Source organism: Nematolebias whitei, chromosome 18 (genome assembly GCF_014905685.2).
Source record: "Nematolebias whitei isolate Nwh7 chromosome 18, NemWhi1, whole genome shotgun sequence".
Taxonomy (NCBI): Eukaryota; Metazoa; Chordata; class Actinopteri; order Cyprinodontiformes; family Rivulidae; genus Nematolebias; species Nematolebias whitei.
In genome coordinates, this window is record NC_056515.1 from 24340353 (window position 1) to 24365689 (window position 25337).

Below are 25337 nucleotides of genomic sequence, written 5' to 3' on the forward strand. Positions count from 1 at the left end.
CATATTTTGGTCATTTAAAACAACCCAAAACTTAAAAATGTCATAGTTTATGGAACACTTATGTTATTTTTTTTTCACACAACAAATTTTGTATCAAATATTTATGTGAACTAAGTTTAAAAACATTTCGTTCTGCCATGTGTTTCAAACAAAATTTGCAACAGATTGCTGATTGTGTTCCAACATAAACAGACTTCAATGTAACAAACTATAGTATGCCTTTACATCATGTTACATAAGTAACATGATGTAAAGGCATACAATAAGGGGTTTATATAAACTTATGTGAAATTGTTGAGGTTTAAGTTGTTGTAAATGGCTAGAATCTGCTAATAATTAGGCCTAGTCTAATATGCTTGACTCCACATGAAGTTCTTAATGATTTACCACACTGAGGTAGTTCTGACTGCATTCTACTGCAGGTAAGATACTGACTGCCACAAAACTCACTTGAAAACACCCAAACTATGTCTCTAAGAATGAAAGGAATGATGTAGTGAAAAAAGGAGGACAATCTGCAATATACCTAAACTGTTCTGTTAGAAAATCTCATTAGCCTAGAAATAGAGTACAAATTAGGAAATTATATGATAATTTATGTATTTTTTGTGTATTTTAGGGATTTATGAATATGGAATAAGTCATTATGTAATGTGTTGAAAGAGGGCTCATTAAATTAGTCACTTGCCTGTGGCCCACCCTGATTGCTCTTGCCAAAATGGCCTGGTTGAGCCACAGTGGACCCTCTCCAGGATCAACTGTGTAAACTCCCAACAAATCAATTTCCCCACAAACAAAACCTGGGTCCCTTATCACCATTCTGCAGCTGGGAGAAGAATCAATAAAAGGAGCATTGTGAGTTAAGTGTCTTCTCTCTCACTGACAAATTTCATTTTGTGGGGCTGGTTGCGCCACAGCGGTCAAAGAGTTTGCCACCAGCCTGAGCTACCAACCTCACAGCTGCTGTCTGCTCTCCTCTACTGCTTCACTATGATCACCCAAGGGAGTGTGAGAGACACTGCTTATTTTTCAACTGTCTGGACCGGATGAGAAGATTGTGTTCTCCGCCTTGACTGTTGCAAATCTGCAAGGAAGCTGACTGATCAAAATCGATGAGCCAAACTTTCTTTTCTCCTTTATCCCTTTTTCTTCTGCTTTGAACTCCATATTGGTCTAGAGTTTCATGTGGCCAGAATTTACACTCCTGCAAAGATTAAATTAACTACAGACGATCTCTTGGATTTGCACAGAAACAAAAATGTGTAATTATAAACATACAACTAAACTAAAAAGAATTGCAAGCTACATAGTTTTCATATTTCAAATGTGTATTATCTTATAAACATATTATAACCAAAAAACAATTGCTCTTCTAATATTAACAACAATATTGCATCTTTATATATATATATTTTATTTTTTGCAACTATTTATTCCCCACATTTCCTGCATGCTTGGTCTTTGTTTAGTGGACAGCTTGCAAATGGTTCATTTGTAGCCAGCTAAGAGCTTTTTATTTTACTTTTTTAGAACATGTTTTGCTAATTCTTCCTACAGAAAGATTGAAGACATGTGAGATCCTTCAAAACTTTAATTCATAAAATATTACTTTTGCATGGAATTAGAATTTGCATTAACGGTACATTTGAAGACTAATGCAACACCTAGAAATATTCAAAACATCTAAGTGCCAAAATGGTGTTAATGAGCAAGAGAGTAATATAATAAAAAACTGAAATTACATTTAAACCTTAGCTACATTTTTTTTAAATATTGCTCACCCCTGGGTGAGATTTATAATTGTAACCTATAAGTTTTGTTGCCCAAAACCAACCAGGAAATTACAAATTTCTTGTCCTAATATAACATTGTTTCAGCAATTTTGTTGCCCCAGTAAAGACTGTGTTTGAGTTAAAACTACAATAGATTTTTAACTATAATCAAGAAATGGTACTGCCTGTATCAAAACAGTGAGAGGTTTAATCATGTTTTTATAAGGGAGTGACCTTTTATTGTGGTTGGCATGATGGCGCAGTTGGTAGAGCTGCTTCCTCTCAGCGAGAAGGTTGCCAGATCAATCCCAGCCTTACTGGGTGGAATTTGGATGTTCCCTCTGTGCATGCATGGATTTTATTCAGGTACTCTGGTTTCCTCTCACAGACCAAAAATATGCATGTTAGACTGATTGATAACTCTAAATTGTCTCTAGGTGTGAGTGAGAGAGTGAATGGTTGTTTGTCTCTCTGTGTCCCTGTGATGGACTGAAGACCTGTCCAGGCCAGGGTGTCCCCTGCCTTTTGCACAGTGACTACTGGATATGGGCACCAGTGATCCCCGTGACCCAAAATGGGGAAAAGCAAGTAAAAGATAATGGATGGGTTTATTGACCTTTTATTGTCAAATCATCACCCAGAATGGATTTTACATGTTAGTCTTAGATCTGCCTTCCATGGCAGAAAATATAACACTTATTGCTCATGCTCTGTTGTGGAAGTGCACATATGTACTGGAGAAAGAAACAGTTTCTGTGTATATTGTCATAATATGTTTTCTTCCAGTTTACAAAATGTCTGTATAGAATGTGATTAAGGGTTTGAAAAAATGGCCATATTGTTGTATGACTGTTTTGTTTGTGCTACTCTTATGAGATCTGTTCAGATTTCTATTCTTTTTTATGTTTGGGAACTGTGAGAACCATAGGGAAAAAAATCTTAAACTTGAAATAGGTCATAAACATCTTTGCATTTATACAAATGGTTTGAATAGTATTTTTTGGTATGATCTTTATTTTTGTATCAGAAAACTGCTCTGTGTGTTATGGGCTGCAGCAAAAACCCTGAACACCTTTTGAGTTGCTTCGAAAATGAAAACTTAAAGAGATGGCAATTCTCTTTAATTCTCTGCCTCTTTTTGTCCCGACTAACTTTTAGTTACTAACTCCAAACTATTCTAATTTAAATTATTTGTTTGTAAGAGCTCATTTCCAAAATGCATCAGGCTTTTTAGCAGTCATTTGCAAACTTCTGATGCTAAATTTTGCAGTGAGGACACAGGAAAGCTTCTCTACTGATGACTCTTTTATGAAAGTTTGCAGAAGTTCTGCTTCATCTTTTTGTTTGTCTTTTAAAGTTTAATGGATGTTGCACACAAACAGTGACATCAACTATATGGATTATATGAATTTCAATACAAGAAGTGATAAGGTTTTGTGCAGTTTGATGGGTTTTTTTCCAGCAATTCTCAAACAAATTGTTCAGATCTATTTCCAAACACCAGATCTCATTTTGGCTTCTAATTCTGGAGTCATTGCTTATTTTAGTTTTTAGAGGAGTCTATGGCTGCTGATCACTGGAAAATAGTTTAACATTAGCTGTACTTGATATTTTGCTATCAGTGATTGTAAAACTAAAATTCATAGACCCCAAAAGAATCAGGAAACAGATTGATATAGACAATCTGAGACCTGAAAAAACAGGAACAAAGGTCACAACTTCATTTAGAATGACTTAAATTTTTTGGTATACACTAAAACTTAATGCTATGCTTACAAAAATAAAGGTATAAACAAAATATCCTGATGCATGCTCAATAATCCAGGTAGAAAAACAAATAATATAATATTTGTGTATAAACAAAATATTATTTCAAATTAAACCAAACAATAATTTGTTGAGTTTGTTGTTGTGTTGTTTCGTAGTCTACTTTTTCTCCCTCCAAGGTGTCAGGTGTAGCATGTTAATTCACATTAGGACTGCATGATCAAAACTGCTACCTTGGTTTGACATAGCCCTGGGCCGGTTCTTGTTTTTATCTCCACCCCCACCCCCACCCCCCACACAGTCAGGACATGTTGCTGTGACTGTGTGAGAGCACAACTTGTCCTTATTACATGAGCACTAATGTACTCTCTGAGACAACCATATTTTTAATCATTTTTATGCTGCGTTGCACTTTATTTAGCATGTACTTTTAAAATAACTGTTTTGTCTGTATGCATACAAAATAAGAGTTAGTGAATAAATCTAAGTCTACAAAGTACTAATGAGTTTTAAATCTTTATAAACTGATGCATTTACTTTTTCCCACCTTTTTGTCTGTTCCAGTATAAACAAGTGGAACAATACATGTCCTTCCACAAGCTGCCAGCAGATATGCGACAAAAAATCCATGACTACTACGAACATCGGTATCAAGGCAAAATATTTGATGAGGACAACATCCTGAGTGAACTGAATGACCCACTCAAAGAGGTGAGACAGCTTCTCTCAAAGTGGATTCAAGCATCGACTCATGTCTCTGAATGCTATTATTAGAATGGCTGAAAAATACACATAAAAAGTTTCTGACAGGTTGGTGTCACACGGTTTTAACTTTTAAACATGAATCAGTGAATCTTCATTTGTTAATATTAAACTTGAAGTATCAGAATCTGGAACACCAACATCTTATTTTACAAAGTCAACTGGAGAAAAAAGACAATGTTTTGTGAACTCAGAGTCAAGAAAAAAGAAAAACCTTGAAAAATTTTAATTGAACAGATCCATCATTTTATTGTGTTTTTGCACCAATGAAATCCAGTTTATACTTTATACTAAAAAAAAAATAGCAAGGTTTGTATCTACATGCATCCCTTTTTAAAACAAAAGTAAATAAGTGGAAAAAAGTATTAGTTTTGTATATGAAAAATATATCTCCTTTAGGTCTTACTAAACTGGAATACTCTTCTTCTAATGTATTTCTTGTGGTTTAGCAGAATTATTTTATTAGTGACATCTGCTGTTTATGAGGAGGACTGCAACAGTGCCGATAACAGCAACAAACACTAAAGTTTATTTAACAATAGGCACCTTTCAAAACACTTAAGAGCACCTTGCAATAAAAACAGAAAAATCAAGCAAAATTTGCAAATAAAATAGGCAATATTACCAAACAAATAAGAGAGCTCGAGATAAGTGTATAAAATGTGTTTTATCTGAATAAAACAAGCAGAAAATGTTTGGTACAAAAAAATTGAGTTATCAGTTTGATGCTTCACACTAAGGAAATCTACAAGTATTCCCGAAAAAAACATCAACTTCTATTTGGTTATTTATTGTCTAAAAAATGCATTTTGCTGTTCACTGCTGAGATACTGAAAGAACGTTAAACACATCTGAGGCCTAGGATTATTAATTTTGCACCAGACCTTGGGTTTTGTGTATTGTTAGTTGTAAGTCAGGTTTTGGGAATATGTTATGTAATAAACCCAGTTTGTAAGCAACCATGTGACGTAGAACCTGAGACATAGTGATTTCATAATCTTGTCCTATTGAATCACATTGAATTTCCTTGTGTTGAATCAAATTTATTGAATACCACCATATCATGATCAGGGATGAATTGCATTGTCTTTAATGAAGCAGTGTTTAGAGATAAGTATTGTATCGGCTACAAATACAGATGCACAACCCCAGTCTGAGGTGTCACATGGAAACACAAGCCTTCAGGTCCAGGCACTTCCAAAAAGAAATAACGATAAGTATTAACCAAGAGACAAGTTTACAGTTCAGCTTTAATGTGGTATGCAGCAGCACTGAAAAGAAGAAAAATAAACAGCAAAGCAAGCAAATGTACTCACAGCCATCTTTCATGTAGCCCCATTAAGTCACCTCGCAGAGCTGAATGTTGCTGCATGGTGCAGGTATATGGTTCCAGATATTTTCAAAGAAGGCCCGAGGATTTAAAGATTTAACACAAAAACTCCACCAGTTCAGTGTGTGCGGCAAGCACCGTTCAAATCTTTCTATACAGTAGACAGCACAGAGCAACAAAATCTTTTCAAACAACACTGACAAGCAAAAGCAATTTTAGACCCTCCAGAAAAATAAAACTTTTACAAAGATACTACTTTGTATTTATTCACACCATCTGTGCATCTAATATTGTGTAACTCAGGTATATTCCTCACTAATGCCTACTTCATCTGCATTAATTATCTTATGCATAGACAACACTGTATATTACTTTGTACATATTTCAATATATTCATCATATTTAACTTTAAACTTTGCAAAGCAAGTAAACATTAGTTTAAAGCTTCAATATTCAGTACTAAAACAAAATTTGTATTGTACTATTTAGTATCACAAAAAATGTTGTACTGTCTTGCAGTTAAACTTTCCAGCATTCATGATGATCTAATTGAGAAGCAACTCCATATTCAGGAGTGTGTTTTTATTATTGTGAAACTGGATAACAAATAGGAATGCAATTGTGTTCATCAACTTAGAAAAATCCATTTATCTCCAATTATTTACAGTTTTGTCACTACGTTATCTCAGTAGCTCCAGAGTAAACAAACCAGTCAAAATATCTGTCAGTTTGAACCAACTCACAAACTTTCTTCAATGTTGACTCCTGCTTTTCAGCTGCTAATTTTAAAATGATTCCTTTGTTTTGTCATGACAAATGGGCTGCTTGAATGGAAAGTGTTTATAGGGATGACTGAGTAATGTGCTTATAATCACTGTGACAGAAGCATGTATAACCAATGGAATAGTTTAAGCAAAGCTTTGCTTGGGATGTGTCAGAAAACTGAAGGGAACTGTATTGCATGAAGAACACAACAAACTCTTTGACAATGAAAAATTATTTTTGCTCAGGTTTTAGGGTTAATTTGCCTTTGAACAATTATATGAACAAAAATTAGTTAAAAAAAAAAAAGTCCTAGTCTTTTTCTTAAAACATTTGCAAACTGCATTATTATCTTCAAGTTTTAGGTTGCAGTTAATTATTTATTTGTTTTGAAAAGCTGCATGGAGGAAATTAGCCCTCAAGTGTGCTCTTTATGAAAAAAACTCATCTTTGTCAAACTCTATTTGAATCCTCACAAAATGAGAGAAACTATTAATTTTAAAATCAACCCTAAACTGGGGTTATGGCAGCAAAGATTCAACTAGTTTGATGTAACAATTCAAGTTTGAGCTCTTTAAGTTTGATCTCTTGTCTCAAAACGTCAAAGTGAGGAAGACATGGACTTTCTTGGTAGCATTGAAAACTCAGAAAAACTAAAAGTTACTTTTCTAAGTAGATAAATATTCTTTGAAGTACAAAGGAGAAGTTTTGGAACACTGACTAACACAATCAAAAATGAACAGAAGTTAAAGGGATTGCTTTGGTTTTTCTTGCTATTAAAAGATTAATGTTTGAGACAGGGCAGCACGGTGGCGCAACTGATAGAGCTGCTGCATATCAGCGAGCAGGTCCCTGGTTCAAACCCCAGTCCAGGTGCCTTTCTGGGTGGAGTTTGCATGTTCTCTCCGTGCATGCGTGGGTTTTCTCCGGGTGCTCCAGTTTCCTCCCACAGACCAAAAATATGCATGTTAGGCTGATTGGTAACTCTAAATTGTCCCTAGGTGTGAGTGAGCGAGTGAATGGTTGTTTGTCTCGTTTGTCTCTATGTGTCCCTGTGATGGACTTGCGACCCGTCCAGGGTGTACCCCGCCCCTCGCACAGTGATTGCTGGACATGGGCACCAGCGACCCCCGTGACCCAAAATGGAATAAGCGGGTAAAGATTATGGATGGATGGATGTTTGAGACAGATTTCAAATGCTTTAAGGTCAAATGCATCATTTATATCTGTTCAGATTTAATGTAATATCTGAGTGCTTTATTTAAAGCCTAATTTGATTATGACATCAACATTCAGAGAAAGTACAACTAAACACTTTCTCGCAAACGAAGTGACAATTAAAAAGCCAAAGCCTTAATGAGTCAACATTTTTCATTTCATCTTATTTTATTCTTAGTCAGGGTAATGCGATTTTACATACTGTACATACTGGAAAATATACAAATAGCCACATGGTTTTGCTGCAATGTTTCCCTAAATGCCACCACCACCCCTATTCATTGCCTCTGCTATATGACTAATCTTTAAATAGGCAAAGCCAAAGATTGTTTCCCACAATGCAAATCCTGGCTGGGTATGAAAACTTCTTACTGTCTAATTCATTAGTGCTGGTGCATGATTGAGGTCAGAACCTTGTGGCATTTGCTGACAAACACATCTAAGGCATCACTAACATTCTTTTGCATCGCTCTCATGTAGCCAACAAGCATGGTAGAGATTGGTTATCTTTCTCATAATGTCCTGTTGTTACTGGAGGAGAGTTATAGCGCATGTGGGGTCAACATGCCACTGCAGTTGCCAAGTACTCCGGCTTTCCATCTGCACAGCAACAGAGACGCATGGACAAACAGACAACAAGCTCCTAATCTCCTGCAGCGTACGAGGGGACATGATGAGACCAGAGAGATGGCTTGTAGCCGGCACCAGAGGGCAAACTCATCAGGATGTGATTTGTGTGCCAAAAAGTTTCCTCTCAGGAGAGATATGGGGAGTACTTTAGAAGTATTAAGAGTAAAGCAGTCCTATGTATCCAATTCATCTGTGTTTGCACATTACAGCTATACAGAAAAAAGAATCATTAAAAAAAGATTAGTGAGGGTATTTTGTCTCAAACCACCTTACTGCTGCTCTTCTCTCAGGGTTTATCAACTCATAGGTGTATTGTTTATGCTGTTTCAACAAACTCTTTTTTTTCCCCTCAACCAGGAAATTGTCAACTTCAACTGCCGAAAGCTGGTGGCTACTATGCCTCTGTTTGCCAATGCAGACCCCAACTTTGTGACTGGGATGCTGAGCAAGTTGAAGTTTGAGGTTTTTCAGCCCAACGACTACATCATCAGGGAAGGCACAGTTGGGAAGAAGATGTATTTTATTCAGCATGGTGTCGTAAGTGTCATCACCAAGTTCAACAAGGAGATGAAGCTGACTGACGGATCCTATTTTGGAGGTAAAAATAAGATGCGCACACAGAAAAAAAAATGTTTATTTTGCAAGGCCACAAAAAATGCTATACATTTACATGTCAACAGCATGAGGCATGAAATCCTCCAAAGCTCTTGAGTTTGATGCTGTTGGAAGTTATTGTAAATTCTCAGTAACTAGTGTTAGACATTAGTCAGCTTCTTTGGTTACATAACCTCTCATCTGGCTGCTAGAGTGGGCCAAGGCACGGATCAGGCATCCCTTAGGACACACAGAGGTCCCTCCCCCTCTCTCACCCTCACATGCAAGGACTTTTCGCCCCCGCTGTTCGTTCTCGCTGCATTTACTTGGCACTAACTGTCAGCAGCCTGGGCGGATGCCTTTTCTGTGGAAAGTCAGGAGCAATTTGCTTGTTCTGTTCCTCCACTGTGCTTTCACTTTCTACTCTTCCTCTCAGCACAGTTCTCTCTGAGACATTACAGATATCATAAATTTTTAGTTGTAGGATGTTTACATCTACAAAATCCACATGCAGACGCTGTTGTGTCTTTTGAAAAAAAAAAAAAGTCTCCCTTTTCCGGGCTGTCTGCATATTTTATGTCTTGAGTTCATCTTTTCTATGCAGAAAGGCAAAGGATGCTAAGAATACCTTCACTTTAGAGTGTCTGCTGAATACACTGTGTACCTCACAGACAAAGGCGTATGTTGAAATCAAAATGGGAACAAAAGTCTCCTACAACATTTCATCGAACCACAAGACCCTCCACAAATTTCTGCACTGCTGCATGAAATTGGAAAAACCCAGAGAGAATTATTTGTATTTATTTACCTTTTTTTTTAAGTAAAAAAACAATTACAGTTAACAAATTTGATAAAAGGTCAACTTTATAACATTAGGGATTTTATCCATAATAAAATATTGCCTCAAAAGTTTGATTAACATCCTAAAAAGCCAATCTCCACATTTAAAAAGCAATAATTTTATTTATTTTTTAGCTCTTTTCCTTGGTCTGCATCTGGGTCCATTTGCAAAACACTCTTCCAACCTAAAAACTGAGCTAATATTTGTTGTGGTTGTAGCAGAGACCTGTTCCTAACTTTTTTTGTTCAAACTCTTATCAAATACCTCTAGATTTTTGTATAAAATTTTAACATTTACTGTTGGAGCCAATCCTGTTTGTTAGTAAAATATTTCATGAACAATTGGTAGAATTTTAATGAAACATTTAGAAAGTAATCAATTCAATTCAGTTTATTTATCTAGCACCAAATCACAACAGAAGTCATCTCAGGGCACTGAACAGAAACATCCATATGTAAAAATAAGTTAACAGAAATCAGTGTATGTACATCTGTGACTGATTAACTTTTATAGTCAACCTGATTCAAGGAGGCTGCATCAGCTAATTGACCTTGACAGACACTAAACTGTCTAAAATCTTGTCAGTTTATGGATTTTAAACTAAAATTATGTGCAGCTCAGCGTTATCCTCAATACACACGCTAAGTGCTAACAGATCTCGCAAGATGTTTTTTAAAAACATTAACATGTAAATTGAAAGACAATATGCATTCCATCAAGAACTAACACTTTTTATTTAATGAATTAATGAACTAAGACCATACCAAAAGAGGACAAGTGATTTACTTAAGACTACGTATAACTATTCGTGTCCTTAACTGCTGCTTGCCTTCTGCTGTGCTGATACATTTAATCAGTCATTTGTATGGCGTTAGTAGATGATCACCTTGTCCCCTTTTCTCATATGATTCACTCTCCCCTTACAACCAGGCCACACCGTGACTAGAATGAAAAGTTAGTGCAGAGAATTGAGATGGAACAGAGCGAGGATGAAGCGCAACACTGCAGAGCCGTAGGAAACTGGTAGCATAATAATGGGAAGGACATCTATGAAAACAATAGGTCACAAAGCACCAGCAGCCACGGTCAACACTGCACTTGCATGCTGAAATTAAAGCACTTCTGGGCAATGGTGGATGGGATTACAGATTAGTATCTTGCAGTTGCGTTGTGAAGTTGTTGCATGGCTTTAGGACTAAAAGAGTATGATGCTGGGACAATGACGAACAACAGAAGAGAAACACTTTTGGGCTTGAATGTCTTAGTCATAAGAGACTCACACTCCTCAGTCTTAGTCATAGGAGAAAAGGAGAGAGGGAAGCTGGTTGCTATGAGTGACACATGATGCGATGGTAAATTATACCCGAAGCTCCAGGACTCAGCAGAACAGACAGGTGTCAAACCTGCATCATGAGAAGTATAACCAGGGCCACTTACCACACACACATGTGGTTTTGGTCCCCAAATCCCAAGGTGTCCCCACATGACTGGTGTGTAAGCTAGTTCAAGTCCCCAAATATAACGTGAACAAACACACACACACACACATTTTCCAGGTGGCAGAGCTGTTATTTCAGAACGTTTTATACTTATTAGGTTTGCCACATGTCAGCATAAAAAAAAAAAAACAAGTGCAAAAAATAAAAGGCAGATGAGCATGTGTGTGAGTGTTTGCATGCATGCATGTTACATTTTAATACAACTCATTTCATCCAAATTAAAAGGTGTAGAGCAACTTCTGAAAACCATGTCAGCTTCACTGGTTTTCCTGTTCAGTTACACTACTGCTGTCTCACCAAGCACAGAAAGTGCAGTACTGTTAACTAAAAACCTATGACTGTTTCAGAAAGGTACTTCATGAAAAGACCTATTTCAGACTCTTGGTATATAGCCAAGCATACAGTATAGTAAAAAAAACAGTGCATAATGATCAGATGAGATGTTATATGGCAAATTAAGTATAATTTTATAGTGAAAATAAAGATGTATGTTTTGTGCAACCTTTTGTAACCTGGTTACTTTAGCCAATTATAAGCTATTTAAGGAATTTCACTTTGTTATTCAGTTTGCAATTTGTCAAAAGTAAAAACAAATACAGTACATTGCACTAATTTGTTTTCTATAACTAGTGGTTCATTTTACATACATATTAGTTGAGTAACTGAAATGTATTGTTTATTATTCTCAAATACAAACATTTACTATATCAAATATCTTATTAGTGTTTGCCAGCAATCACTTTTTATGACACGTGTGTCCTGATTATAAAAAAACCTCTCAGATACAAAAAAACACATATTTACACATCATTTAAATGATATGATTTATTTTTTAAACTAAAAATTTTAATTCCCTGAAACTTACTCACTACATTTTTGAAATGTATAAATCTGATAGACCTTCTTTAGAAATGGCCGCAACATAATAGATTTTAATTTTCCGTTGACTCTCATTTAGGTGTGTTCTGTGGATTTGTATTTGTAAATTCATCTTCGAAAAGAAGGAAAAAATATCTAAACTTCATAGACAGCACTCTTGTTGTTTTACCAGTATATCTAAGAAAATGACAAATTTTCTATTGCAATTTTATTGCAACCACTTCAAAATTTGCAAAAGGTATAAATGTTGTCAGTTCTTACGTGCAAATGTTATTTTTATCTCACTCAATTTTAGCCACCTTTTTAGACTAGAACTGGTTTCTCATTGTCAAATAACACATTTAATTTAGGATGTCGCCAAAGGGTGCACCATGAACAGTTTTAGAACAGTGTGTTCATTTTAACACAGTTAAATTCACAGCCGTCCTACTGACTCCTGCATACTTGTGAAACATGTAACATAATACATTTTTCTGTCACCATTTCTTTACCTCTGTGCATATTATTGTGCTAACAGAGTTGAACACCACCTATTGTAAAGGGTACTTTTCCATTGCAGCAGCACTTACACTTTCTTCACACCTTCTACTTGAGAGTAATGCTCACACATCCTGCACATTCTGTGCTCTATTTTCACGTCAGCTCATGGCAGAACCAAGAAAGCTCACACTATAACAAATTAACCATATAGAAGGAAGTCGTGGAGAAGGCTGTGAGAGAGTGCAGATATATGTGAAGGTTAAGCTGTGGTAAAACAAAAGGAAATGCAGGAGGAGGAAGATGATAAATGAATAGCTGGTCACTGGGAAAAACTTAACTGTGATGTAAAGGTTAGATATATAAAAACAAATTGCTCACAATGAAATGGATGATTTAGTATCAAATTGCTGTCATAAATCTGTCATTAGATCAACATGTTCTGTAAGCGATTATATAGCTTATTCACATATGACAAAAATTTGGTCAGTTAGGTCTAAAGGATCAAATCTTCTTGGTTTTGTTGCAGCCATTTACATATTTTATTGTATATAGTTCTATTTTATGAGTGATTAGGTACATTAAAAAACATAACCCCTTTTTAACACACATTTATCCAATAATTTCAACCATTTGCACACTGATGGGCTAATCACCATGCAGTCATACAACACTTCTAGCACTTTTTTCCCCCTCAGGATTACTGTAAGTGTGGTATACATAAAAAGTGTGAATTAAATTCAATAAGCACTTAACAAAGACCAGTGATACAAACTGATTAAATGTATTAATTGACATAAAATCCAGTCAGTCAGAAGGTTGTCAGAAACAAATCATTTTCATGTTACCACAAACTGAAATTCCTGTAGACAAATGCAGTAAAATTATTACTGTATCCAACAAAATTATTTGGGGGTGGGTAAAAGTTTGTAGTTCAGGTGTCATCTCTGCTGGATCTGCATAAGATTTGATCAAAATCACAGGAAATGTGCTCTCATTTTCCGTACAACGTAGGAAAAACTTTGTAATTTGTTAAATCCAATCCTGCATGATGCTGCATTTTTCTAGTGCCTATACTATACTACTACTACTTTTTAGTTAGGCACACACCTGTTTGATGTGTTTAATCATTTAGTTTACAGGTGCAGTCTTTTGAAAGCCACTGTTTTGAAAATACATTTTAGTGACTAAATGTGTTTGGAGTTTGTTATAAGAGTGTGCGGTTGACAATGATTGCAAATCTGGACTGATGTTTAGCTAATTGAGTGTAAAGTTTGCTGTGTAAATTTCATATTAATGCATAAAAACAGCAAGTTAAAACTTTATTCACCTAATACTTGAATTTATTGCATATTTTGATGACATGCAGATATTCAAACTGTGAAATTATGCATTGTTTTTGATTTAAACATGTTTCTTGCCCACTATGCAACAGCTCATATTTTAGGCAAAAAAAAAAATGACCATAGGACTTCAATGGTAGTTTGCATTTTTACAGTCTTCACACTTCTGGAACTGCAGTGGTTTGTAGTCCTTTCTGTATAATTGTGTTTATTTGGTCTTTTTATGTTCCTCTTTCAGGCACTTTCTTGGCTCAACAGGGACACTCAAGGGACATAAGAGGATGCGATTGATTTGTCCATAGGTGTGCGTTGACAGGCCAAGCAAGCAGATTGCTTTTCTAACAACCAAACAATTAAAACCCCATTTACTTACTTACCATGGTCTGCTGCAACATGCTTTTTTGTGAACAAATGCAGACCAATCTTAGCTCTCTTTAAAAGTGTAAAACCAAATACATTTAGCTTTGAGCTCAGTTTTCGTTTTTGTTGTTGCTGTTGATGATAAATGCATAGATGGTGTGATTGTGCTGACCATTGTCCAAGTGTTGTACAGTGTATTCCTCTGGTGGTGCAAAAGCAAACATGGAAATTCTACAATATATAGTGGAACTAAAAGTCTTCAGTCTTTATAAGTATTTGGTCAAAAACTTTCTATTGTGAGGAGAGTAGAAAGGTTGAATAATGTTACTGATCAGTGATTATTGTAGTTGGGAGCAATTTGTATTGGCATTAAATGTAATAATAGGGGCTCCGCGGTGAATTTGTTGATGACGCATCGTTCTCATGTTGTCTTCAAGTCAGAAACAGGAACTCCCGATGCTCTGAAGTCAGACCCCTCTTTAGTTACGTGTTACATTTCAGAACTGATGCAGTGCACTGAAGCCTGACAGTAAAGCAGAATACTGAAGCATTTTGGGACTATTAGCCCTCTGCAGGATGATTAATTATTTTAACATAATACGTGTGACAGTACAGCTTATAGACTTCTCATTTTATTTACATTCATATTAGCTCTTCTATTCATAACCCCTTTGTTCTTACAGTTCATCTATATGATAATGTGTACAGTAATTACCAGAATGACCTTCTGTTCTCTCTCCTGCTGTTCTTTTTTCTTCATGTGTTTTCCTTTGTGTCTTTGTATTCCTGTCACACAGAGATCTGTCTACTCACCAAGGGCAGACGGACAGCGAGCGTGCGTGCAGACACCTACTGTCGACTCTTCTCACTCTCCGTTGACCATTTCAATGAGGTGCTAGAGGAGTACCCCATGATGCGGCGGGCTTTTGAAACCGTCGCCATTGACCGATTGGACCGCATAGGTAAGACTCTTCTCCTTGCCCCGTTTGATTGGTTGAATATTTTGCCTGTCATCATGCCTTGCTGTCTTGTCTTTATCAGAATTTGTTTGACTCCTTTCCCTCATTAAAGCATTGTGTGTGCCATCTTGTGCTGCATGACCTGTGCGCATTTATTGTGTCTTTTTTTTCCCCATTAAAGATGATCTTGATGTAACAGGCATTATTCCTACCAATAAAACGAAAGTAGCATTTTGTTGTTGGATTAATTAAAAGGCAGTGCATGTCGCTGTCCAGGAGGAAGTGAAGTCAGCCTCTTTGGTTTTGTGTTGATCCAGCCACCCACTGAAAGCCAGCGAGTGGATGAAAGCTAACCTCACATGCATGTGTGTCTGTCCCTCTTTAAACTCATCTGCACTCCTGGGTATGAGCAGCACCCCGCCCCAGATTAGACTTTTCAAACAGAACAAAAAGCAGGTCTCCACATACATCAGATTCAGCCCGGTCTGCTGTGAAGCAGGGCCTTATTATCTCATCCCCAAATATATTTATTTAACAGAAATGTTTTTTTAAAAAGAAACTGAACCACGACAGATAATAAGTTAATAATAACACATTTCACAGTATAAAGGGGCACATGTATGTCACACAAACTGGATAATAATTTGTTACTTCAATCTAAAGTAGCTCGCTCAGTCACTCCTCTTAGTAAATAAGATCAATCTGCTCTGGCTCTAGTTTTAAAGTTTGGCAGACTGTTCAACTACTTCTCAACCAAGTCACCTTCAGGTTAGAACAACATTTAGCGATGATGCTATAAGTATATAATGACTGCTTTAACATGTGATGTCACTGATATGCCGGTGCATCATTTAAGATCTAGTAATGGATAAAACAATGGGATTACCTTGTGATTTGAGTAATCCTATTAGTTACTAACAGAAAGCTTCCAATTCTGCATTTTTGTCCTATGTCAGTCAAAAAAACAATTAAAAACATATTAAAGCCAATGTAAAGATTCCTGAAGCCTGTTAGAAATGTTAATCTTTTTTTGTCACAATATACAGTGGCTGAGTTAAACAAGAATGAGTTAAGTTTTAGCTTTAAACGTCTTTACAATAATTTCACACTTCCAGTCAGAGGAAAATATTAATTTATAAAGCAGAGCTTCCTGTTTTAAAGGGGTAGTTCTATGGAAAGGGTATGAACAAGAAATAGCATACCTGTTGTGGATAGCTCAGTTTGGAGAAATAGAAATAATTTCTGACCATGTTGATGAGCTTAAGTCTAATTTGAGCAGGACCGAGACCAAAGTAAATGTTAAAACAACTCTACACTATAAAAACTTATAGTGATTTGAACAAACATTATTTTATAAATGTTATTTCTGCCAAATTTACCTCAGGCTGCACAGAGAAATGCTACATACATCACCTTCTGTTGCTACTTGTGCTTTCAAATATGTATAAAATTATATGTAACCAGGTATAATGACATTTTCTGGCAATGTGAAGGTTTATAAAATGGTGTTCATATAAACTACTATGAGAATTTTTATTTTGCAGTTGTTTTAAGATGGCACCTTGGTTTTGCTTTGTTTGGACTGATCTTTTTCTCCATAATATGAGCAGAATTAAACTGTTTCTCCAAACTCAGGACATTTAAAGAGCGACAAATGGTATACAGCAGATATACAAATTATCACGTTTCTTTTACTCAGAGCACTTCAAAAACATTTGAATTTGTGTTACTTTGTGACTTGAAGTCAAAATACTCAACTGTGTCTTAGAACTGCATTCATATGTAACCATATCTGCAGTGGGTGGTGTTTTGTCCAAAATAGTTGATAAAATTCAAAATGTACCTTTTAAAATGTTCTAATTGAACATATTTGCAAAAACCATAAACTGATTTTTATTAGTTTGCATTTGAAGATATTTAAAAGGAGAAATGCAGGAACAAAAAATAATTTACACATTCTTCAAAGAAGCTTAAAGTTTTGCCTTTTTGTTGTCAACAGTTCAAATCTACATTTGCCCTTTTTTTGGACAAAGCCATTCATTCTTACACCAGTGCTGCAGAACAAACACATCCTTTCAGATGAAACAACAAAATGGGGGTTTTGTCTCATACGATGGAAAATATTTTGTCATGTGATCAGTTCTGGTTTTATCATTTCTACATATGGACTGCATTTGGTTACATGCTTGTCTTGCTCTAAAAAAAGGAAACAAAAAGGTAACCATGCTTTGAAAACAGTAAAATGTTGCCCATTTGACGTTATCCTTTATTTATCTAAAAATTATTTGACCAGGAGTCCATCTTGAGACGAGCACATCTCGTTTTCAAGAGTGTCCTGGCCGACGAGTAGGCACCAGGTAAACACTTCCTTCCAATATTTGAACAACAGCAAATGAACCTGTTGAGGCTTGTTAAATGGATCCAGTCTCAGAATCATCCCCGCAGTTTGACTTGTTGCTGAAGGTTACATTTACGTGTTTGATTTCTGCATCCGTGACACATAACTCCAGCTACCCACACTAGAACCTCAGATATTTTCTTTAACACCAAAGCAGTGTCAACAGCAAAGACAATCAAGGAAACAAAGAGCTCATCTAGCCCTGCATGCCATTTTTATTTAGTTTTGTAACACAGATGTAATTACTGTGTAATTGGTTGGATTATAATCACAAACACAGCTCTGTTGAATATTTTTATTTATTTTTAAAGTGTATTCACCAAAATCATACCTGACAATTAGTAAAACCTTTACTAATGCAATGTCATGGACAGTTTATGTTATCCGCAAAGTCATATTCCATTATTTATTCATGTTTCCGCTAAAATGAACATTTGTTTCTGATTGTCTTATTTTGGATGTTTTATGATTAGTCAAATAAACTGATACAATTTTTTATAATATTTGCAACATTGTGTTGCCTAAATCCTAACTTTCAACATTTATCATTAACTAAACACAAATATTAAATGTAAAAAAAAAAAAACGTTAATGTTACTTATTGATTTTTTTTTAAATATAATTTACATTTTCAAGTAAATCAGTTGATAAATGAAGTAGTGGAAACCTTTGTAAAATTTAACACATTAAAGTCTATATTTACAAAAAATATATACTTAAACAACAAACAATACAGGAGGTTACTATTTGTACAAGTTTGAGAGCATTTATTTAACTAATAATAATTATAATAATACTATCAAACATAAAAGATATCTTCAAATTCTGTTCAACGTTATACTTGAGTAAAACATTGGCCCTCTCCAGCTTAACCGTTTCTTTATATTTATAACATATTTTTGGTAGTAATTCATAACAGTCGGGCACTTATTGGGTACATACGGGGTCCTTGCTGTAAATTATAATAACTTGTTACTTTAAAAGCAAATACCAGGTATATATGGGGTACTAAACTGGTATCTACAGGGTACTTAACCATTATGTATCTGGTACTTACTGGGTAAGTACCCTGCCTGTACCAGTACATACCAGTTACACTCAAGGGATGGGCTGTATTAAGTCATTTCTTGCACTGAACTTATAGGGTTGGTACCCACAGGGTAAGTATCTAGTATGTACCTAGTACTCTGCAAGTACTGTGTTGTATTATGTATTGCTACCAAAAACTGTTCAAATTTCCTAAGTCTATCATTTGAACTTTTCCATTCGTACTTATTAGGGATAATATATTTTGATATACTGAGTTTAAAAATGTGCATTTTCTAGGAGAAGTATTTAATGCATTTGGCCTCATTTTATAAATTCAAGTACTGTACAGTAGTCTTCACTATTTGTCACATCTGTGAACATGATGTTTCATTTGCTTTATGTGTTTGGTTGATGTGTCAGTGGTTAATGTTCAAATTAAACTCAATCATCATAAATATGTTTTACCAAATATCTTACTAAGGCAAACCCTTTCAGCTAATCTTAAGTCAAACATAAGTAAACATGTAGTTGTATTAGTAGGAGTTTTTTTCTTAACATTTTGTGTTTTAATTGACTGATAAGAATTTTTTCCAATGAATATTGCAGCAAGTTCAACAATTTCTAGTTGTTAACATGCCTAAATTAGGCTCTTTATCTCCTTTAAATGCTATTTGGGTTGTGGGATGTAAAAAGATACTGAACAAATATAAACATCTGCTCATGTATAGTAAATTCACCCACTCCTCAACAGTCTGCCACTTGGATGCATCTTTGAGGTGGATTTTTCCACCTCCTTTGCCTTGATAAGAATACTGCAAAATAACTTAAAAACTCAAAAGATTTACACCTCAAAATTACTTTAATATATACTATTTGTAGATATGTTCAATTTATATTGAGGAATCCTAATTGGTACGTTTATGCTCATTTTATGGACATTTAGCTCAATATAATCAAAATTTCCAACCATGGTAAGATGAAAAAGAGGTCAGAGAAGGGCAGCAGGACAAACAAGAGATAAGAAGAGGTTATAAAATACCCTAAACAGACTACAAGGAACACAATAATATTATAAAATAATAGAAATACATTTAAGCTTATGGTGTGTTTATAATTTAATTATTACAGTTCATTGTATTGTCCTTTTTTCCATTTTAAAAGCTGTTATTAAAAATTGATTTTTAATGCTGTATCTGATGCTGGCACACGTAGAAGTTGAATTAAAGCAGCAAACTCTTTTGAAGGTTTTGTTTTTTTCATTTCAATTTACAGCGTTTGATCCGTTTGCATTTAAACTTGCAATGTAAGCAGCCTGTAAGTTACCAGTAGTCTGATAGTTTGATCCGTGGTGCTTGTTTTAGCTCCTTAACCCTCAACCCTGCATTGATTGTTGCAATCAAAGTGATTGACGTCAAGCAAAGTCAAAGCTCAGTTCTGAACACAAACGAGCAGAAAAACTTGACATCAATTGGTTTATGAAAATCTACACCAGCAACAGTCAAGTTTTATCTTATCAGTGAACACTTCTTGGCAGCCCTGAGACGAGTAAATGTTACACTGTAAAGTTTTCTGCCTTCAAGGGTGAGTTTTAGTGATTAATTGACTGTAGCCAAAGCCTTGGGCACACTAAAGTCTGCTCTGTCTTCTTTAAAGACAATGCTTCACGGCTCGTCAATACAAAAGGACAGCAGTAATTACAGAAAACACATCCTATAGAGACAACAGGACGTAGTCTCTTGAAGTACATGTTAAGAACATATTGATTGTGAAATGTGACAGCTTCAAGTCACATTTTGTGCTTTTAGTTCCTTTTAGCATTGTATTCCCAAAGCCACAAAAGTCTCTGGTGTTTATAAAAGCATCTGCCACACATTTTTTAATGCGACTGGCTGGGAGATATTGTCCTTTAGGCACAAAATGTCCTTTAGAGTTTTTTTTAAAGCAGTTTGCTCACTGTATCAAATAAGCACTGTAACATTACATAAATGCATTCAAATTCTTAATATTCAAATTATTCATAATCAATGCAAAAAATAAGAGTACTGATAGCATGTCATTCTTTGTTAAGAAACGTTTAGTTAGATTAATTTACAGTATATTTTCATGTATGCAACATTACCAAATAAAGAAAAAAAAAAGTTGCAAATTGTATTTACTGGCTTTCATATCTATTACTTCTGTGAAATTTAACCCCGATACTCCACCTTCCCCCTAAAACCAAATAAATCTCAAATTAAATGAAATTGTACAGGTAGATGCCCTTGTGATGTGATTTAGCAAGAGTTGAACATAATTTTTAGAGCTTAGACATTTTTTTCCTTTTAAATAATGTCCAGTATTGTGATGTGTGGGTACAATCCATCAGTCTTCTTCTGTATTTTAACATCAACACCCTCATATTTGATGCTGTCATGTCACACCTTCAGTGATCTATGTCTCCTGTGTCCTTCACTAGTGTCAAACGTCATATTCTCTCCATTAAATGTCTTTTTTTAAGTCAGTGTAACAGTTTTTAGTGGACGTAATGAGATGCAGCTTGTATGGCTGAATTTTGTGAAAATTTATTTTTAAATTTACAATGATGTCCTCCCAAACAGAACTGAAAAATGCTAAATTTCCAATCTCTTAAGCTCATATTTAAACATACAAGCTCCATCTTTACTACACTCGTTGTATGTTTCCAAATGTTACCAGTATTGCTTGTGTTCACTGTCCTGATTGCGCCTCAACAGGGAAGAAGAACTCATTGCTGCTGCAGAAGTTCCAGAAGGACCTGAACGCCGGCGTGTTCAACACACAGGAGAACGAGATATTGAAGCAGATTATCCGTCAGGACAGAGAGATGGTGATGATGGTGGACCGCAAGCAGTCTGTCACTGGGATGAACTCAACCCCAGTGTCAGGAAACTCCATCATTAACTCACCAGCTCAGCCTCCCTATTCGACTGCCTTTGGTACAACTCAGCTGCAGCAGTCCTCTGTACCCATGACCTATAGTGCTTCAGCTATTGCCAATGCCTCTGTTGCTCGCATGCTGCCAGTCGCTGCTGCTGCTGCAGCATTAGCACAGGGCGGTTACCCAATGCCTAGTGTTTCCCATGGTAACCTAAATTCTTCATCACAAACGCCACTGCAACAGCAGGGGACAATCATGTCTCCCTGCTCCTTCACAGCAGCCATGTGCAGCCCACCCGTGCAGACCCCCTTGGCTGGCCGGAGCTTTCAGTATGGCTCACCCACAGCTTCCCAGCTGTCGCTTTTCCAGCAACCAATTGGTCAGCCATCTCTACCCATGCAGCAACAACTCATTCAGCAGCCATCTGCATCTGCTGCTGCAGCCTCAGCTGCACAGCAGCAGCAGGTTCCTTCACCTCAGCGGGGAGACATCCACAAGAGCACACAGGCTCTTCAATCAGGCAGCTTGAGTCGAGACGTTCGACATCTATCGGCCTCTCAACCTTCACTGCCACACGACACATCTCTGGGGCCCAGAGCTCATCCAGCTTCAGGAGACTCTCTGGCATCCATTGTGCTACCGACGGCAGCAGCCATCCAGGGAATAAATTTACAAAGTGGCATCCGCACTACAGTGCCCCAGCGGGTCAATTTGTTCCGGCAGATGTCATCAGGAGCCTTGCCCCCGGTGCGCTCGGCTGCATCGGTGGCAGCAGCAGCAGCGGCAGCGGCTGCAGCAGCGTCATCATCCTCATCCTCAGCCCAGCACAGGGAATCCCCCGGATCTAGAAGAGATTCTGTCCTCAGCAGTGCAGAAACCGAGCAAGACAAAATGCGCTTTTCATCAAATTTATGATCCCATAATTATTTTTCCTTTATTTATTTTTTAATAAATATGTTGTAATTTATTTTTAAGATTGAGATAGAACGAAAGAAGTAAAAAGGAAGTTCTGCATCTCTCTCTCTCTCTCTCTCTCTCCAATTTTCCTCGAAAGTAACCTCACAGAAATCTTGTATATAAGACCTTGTACTATATTTTAGACAATTTTGTTTCCCCATACTTAAGAATGTATATTATACAGATAGATCTGTATGGATGTGTGAGAGGGTGTGTGCAAGTGAAGAAGTGTGTAAAATCCAACTACAATATTGGCAATGGCAATTTAAAGTTGTAGTATAAAATGAGTCTTCCTTTCTGAGAAATATAAGGAATTATATATCATGTATGAAGATTTTTTTCATTTTTACTTTCTTTGGTTTGCTTTTTTTATAACTGGAATGACATGCACTTTTGTTGCAGATTTTTTTTTATTTACAAGAGTGAAGAAGAAACGTATCTTCCTCACCCGTTATTAAGCAGATTTAGGCATCACTGTGGATATACAAATGCAAGCAATTCTGACCAGGAAATTCAAAAAGCACACACTTATGAAGTGATTCTCATAATATTTACTGGATTCTTTGTTTCAGTAATCAACATGGACTGAAACCAAGTATTAAGTTGTGGTCAGTTATGAAAATATGTCTGCTGAGCCATTATACTGCCCACAGAGGCTCACATTCAAACCATGACAGTGTTATGGGTCTAAAGGGAATCAGTACTGAAAATGCTGCTTTTCTTTCTTTATCTGAGGAAGAAGATGGAATGTGTGAAGTTAGATATGGATGGGTGCTATTGTTTTATTTTTCTTTTATTTTCAGATGGCTGAGATGTTAAGTAATGTTGCTTAAAAGTTGTATGTATATTTATAATATTTATAAACTAAAGATTATCACCATTATGCAATAGACTGTGACATAACAATTACCTATATGTGTGCTGTAAATAGTTTTTTAGATCTAGAATTTACAGATACTGTGTTGTGCATTCTCTATCATAACAATGTCTTACTTCTATCATCTATACGCAACAAAGGTTAAGTGACAAAATGTCTCATAAGAGATAAAGAAACCTTAATGCAATGACTTGCTGTTTTTGAAGCTGAGAAACACCTGCTAGGAGATTTTTTTTTTATGTTCCCTCTCTCCTCTGTGGCTATATGTGTCTATGGTTCTAGTTTAGTTTCCAATTTTGCAGCAGCTGAACCCGCAGGGTTTAATATTTAACATTATTTTGGTGTCAGTCTGTTCAATGTAGATTATGTCATTACTAGTCCCCATTTTCTGAATCAAACAAGGTTTTTTTTTCTTGAGTGTATTGCTTACATATGTAAGGGCAGAAACTGATTTACCTTTTCGATTTATTTAGGTAATATAGCTGGCATGTTTACAAAACTGCAATACCAAATCTTCACACCTGCCTGGCTCTCAAGCCAAGCTTACACAAACTAATTAAAGTACAGTTACAGTTCAGGTTGCAAGGCATTAGGAAACCAGTGAAGTTCAGTCTCCACTAAATTTCAAAACATCCTGGACGAGCCCCCAAATTATGTCATAGCCAGGCTCATTGGGTTGCAGCATGAAATGGAGATTGAGCACAATGTTGAGAGTTTAAAAATGTCTCCAAGTCCCTCAACAAACTATCCCAACCCGGTAACCAGCGACCCCAGTAATGATTTGACTCAAGCTTTAACATGTATTAATTCAATCCACACCTTCACAGGCACAGTCAGTTGACCATCAAACAGAGCTGGACTGATGCAGTGAGACTGCAGAGGGGCATTGCAATACATTTTTATTCAGGCTATATGTTCTTTATTTAAGACTGTTTTGTAAGTTGTCATGTACTGTAACTGTTGTTGTATCTGAAGAGCCTGGCACAACAGTCAGCCCCTCTAAGTCCAAGGTATCGGCCAGAAACAGGTGAAATACCCCTCTGGGTTGGTAGTGAGTCTTTGCCTCAGGTGAAAGAGTTCAAGTATCTAGGAGTCTTATTCGCAAGTAATGGTAGGGTGGAGTGGGAGACGGACTGAGGCCTTGTCCACACTAATAAGGACTTTGCTTTAGTTGGCCATGAAATAGTTTAGTTAAAAGGCTAAACTTATGTTCCAACCCTCACCTATGGTCATTTTTATTTTGTTTATTTATTTTCTATTTGACTTTTATTTTACCAGGTGAAATGTTTTTTACTTTTACAAAAGAAGGAGATCCTGGATACAAGCAGATAAAATTATCTTTCTCTGTAGTGTAGCTGGGGTAAGCCTTAGAGATAATGTGACAAGCTCAGTTATCTGTGGGGAGCTCAGATTAAACAACTGCTCCTTTGCATCGAAATGAGTCAGTTGAGGTGGTTCAGGCATCAGATTAAGATGCATCCTGCATCCTGGAAACTATCCTTTGGAGGTCTTCAGGGCATGTCTCACTGGGAAGAGACCCAGTGCACACCCAGAACTCAATGGTGGGTTTGTATATCCTGTATGGCCTTGGAGCTCCAAAGGAGGAGCTGGAAAGTGTCACTGGAGAAAGGGATGTATTTTGCAACTTGACCTTGGTAGAAGATGGAAGGATGGATGAACCCTTAGGAAAGTTAGTGGGAGGGAGATTTTAACCTCCCAGCAATAACATTTTCAGGCTTTTGTACACGGACCTTTTAATTACAAGACTCATTTCAGGACTGTACCTTGCCAGTTTGCTGAGAGTTAAATTGAGCTTCTTTGCTGATGTGATCTGCCACGCTGTATCTGCAAGACTCTCCTCAATGTGTAGGATAATTTGTGTGTATACAGCAGTCTTAAAAGACCTGTCCTGCAGAAGAAATACCAGTGGAGTCAAGTTTCTCTGCTCCCCCTAAACAAGTTACAGAGAAAAGACCTCAGAAGGTAG

The 25337-nt window shown here is 36.4% G+C and overlaps 1 protein-coding gene across 1 annotated transcript in view; it reads left to right on the forward strand.

The window, feature by feature from the left end:
- Positions 1–22438, forward strand: part of LOC119424746 (potassium/sodium hyperpolarization-activated cyclic nucleotide-gated channel 1) — an 82559-nt gene extending 60121 nt beyond the window's left edge. Inside the window, exons 5-8 of the mRNA XM_037692245.1 lie at positions 4104–4250; positions 8599–8839; positions 15032–15196; positions 21353–22438. Of these exons, the coding sequence (XP_037548173.1) occupies positions 4104–4250; positions 8599–8839; positions 15032–15196; positions 21353–22431 (1632 nt within the window). The 3' untranslated portion in view covers positions 22432–22438. The remainder of the gene's footprint in view (positions 1–4103; positions 4251–8598; positions 8840–15031; positions 15197–21352) is intronic.
- Positions 22439–25337: the final 2899 nt, after the last annotated feature.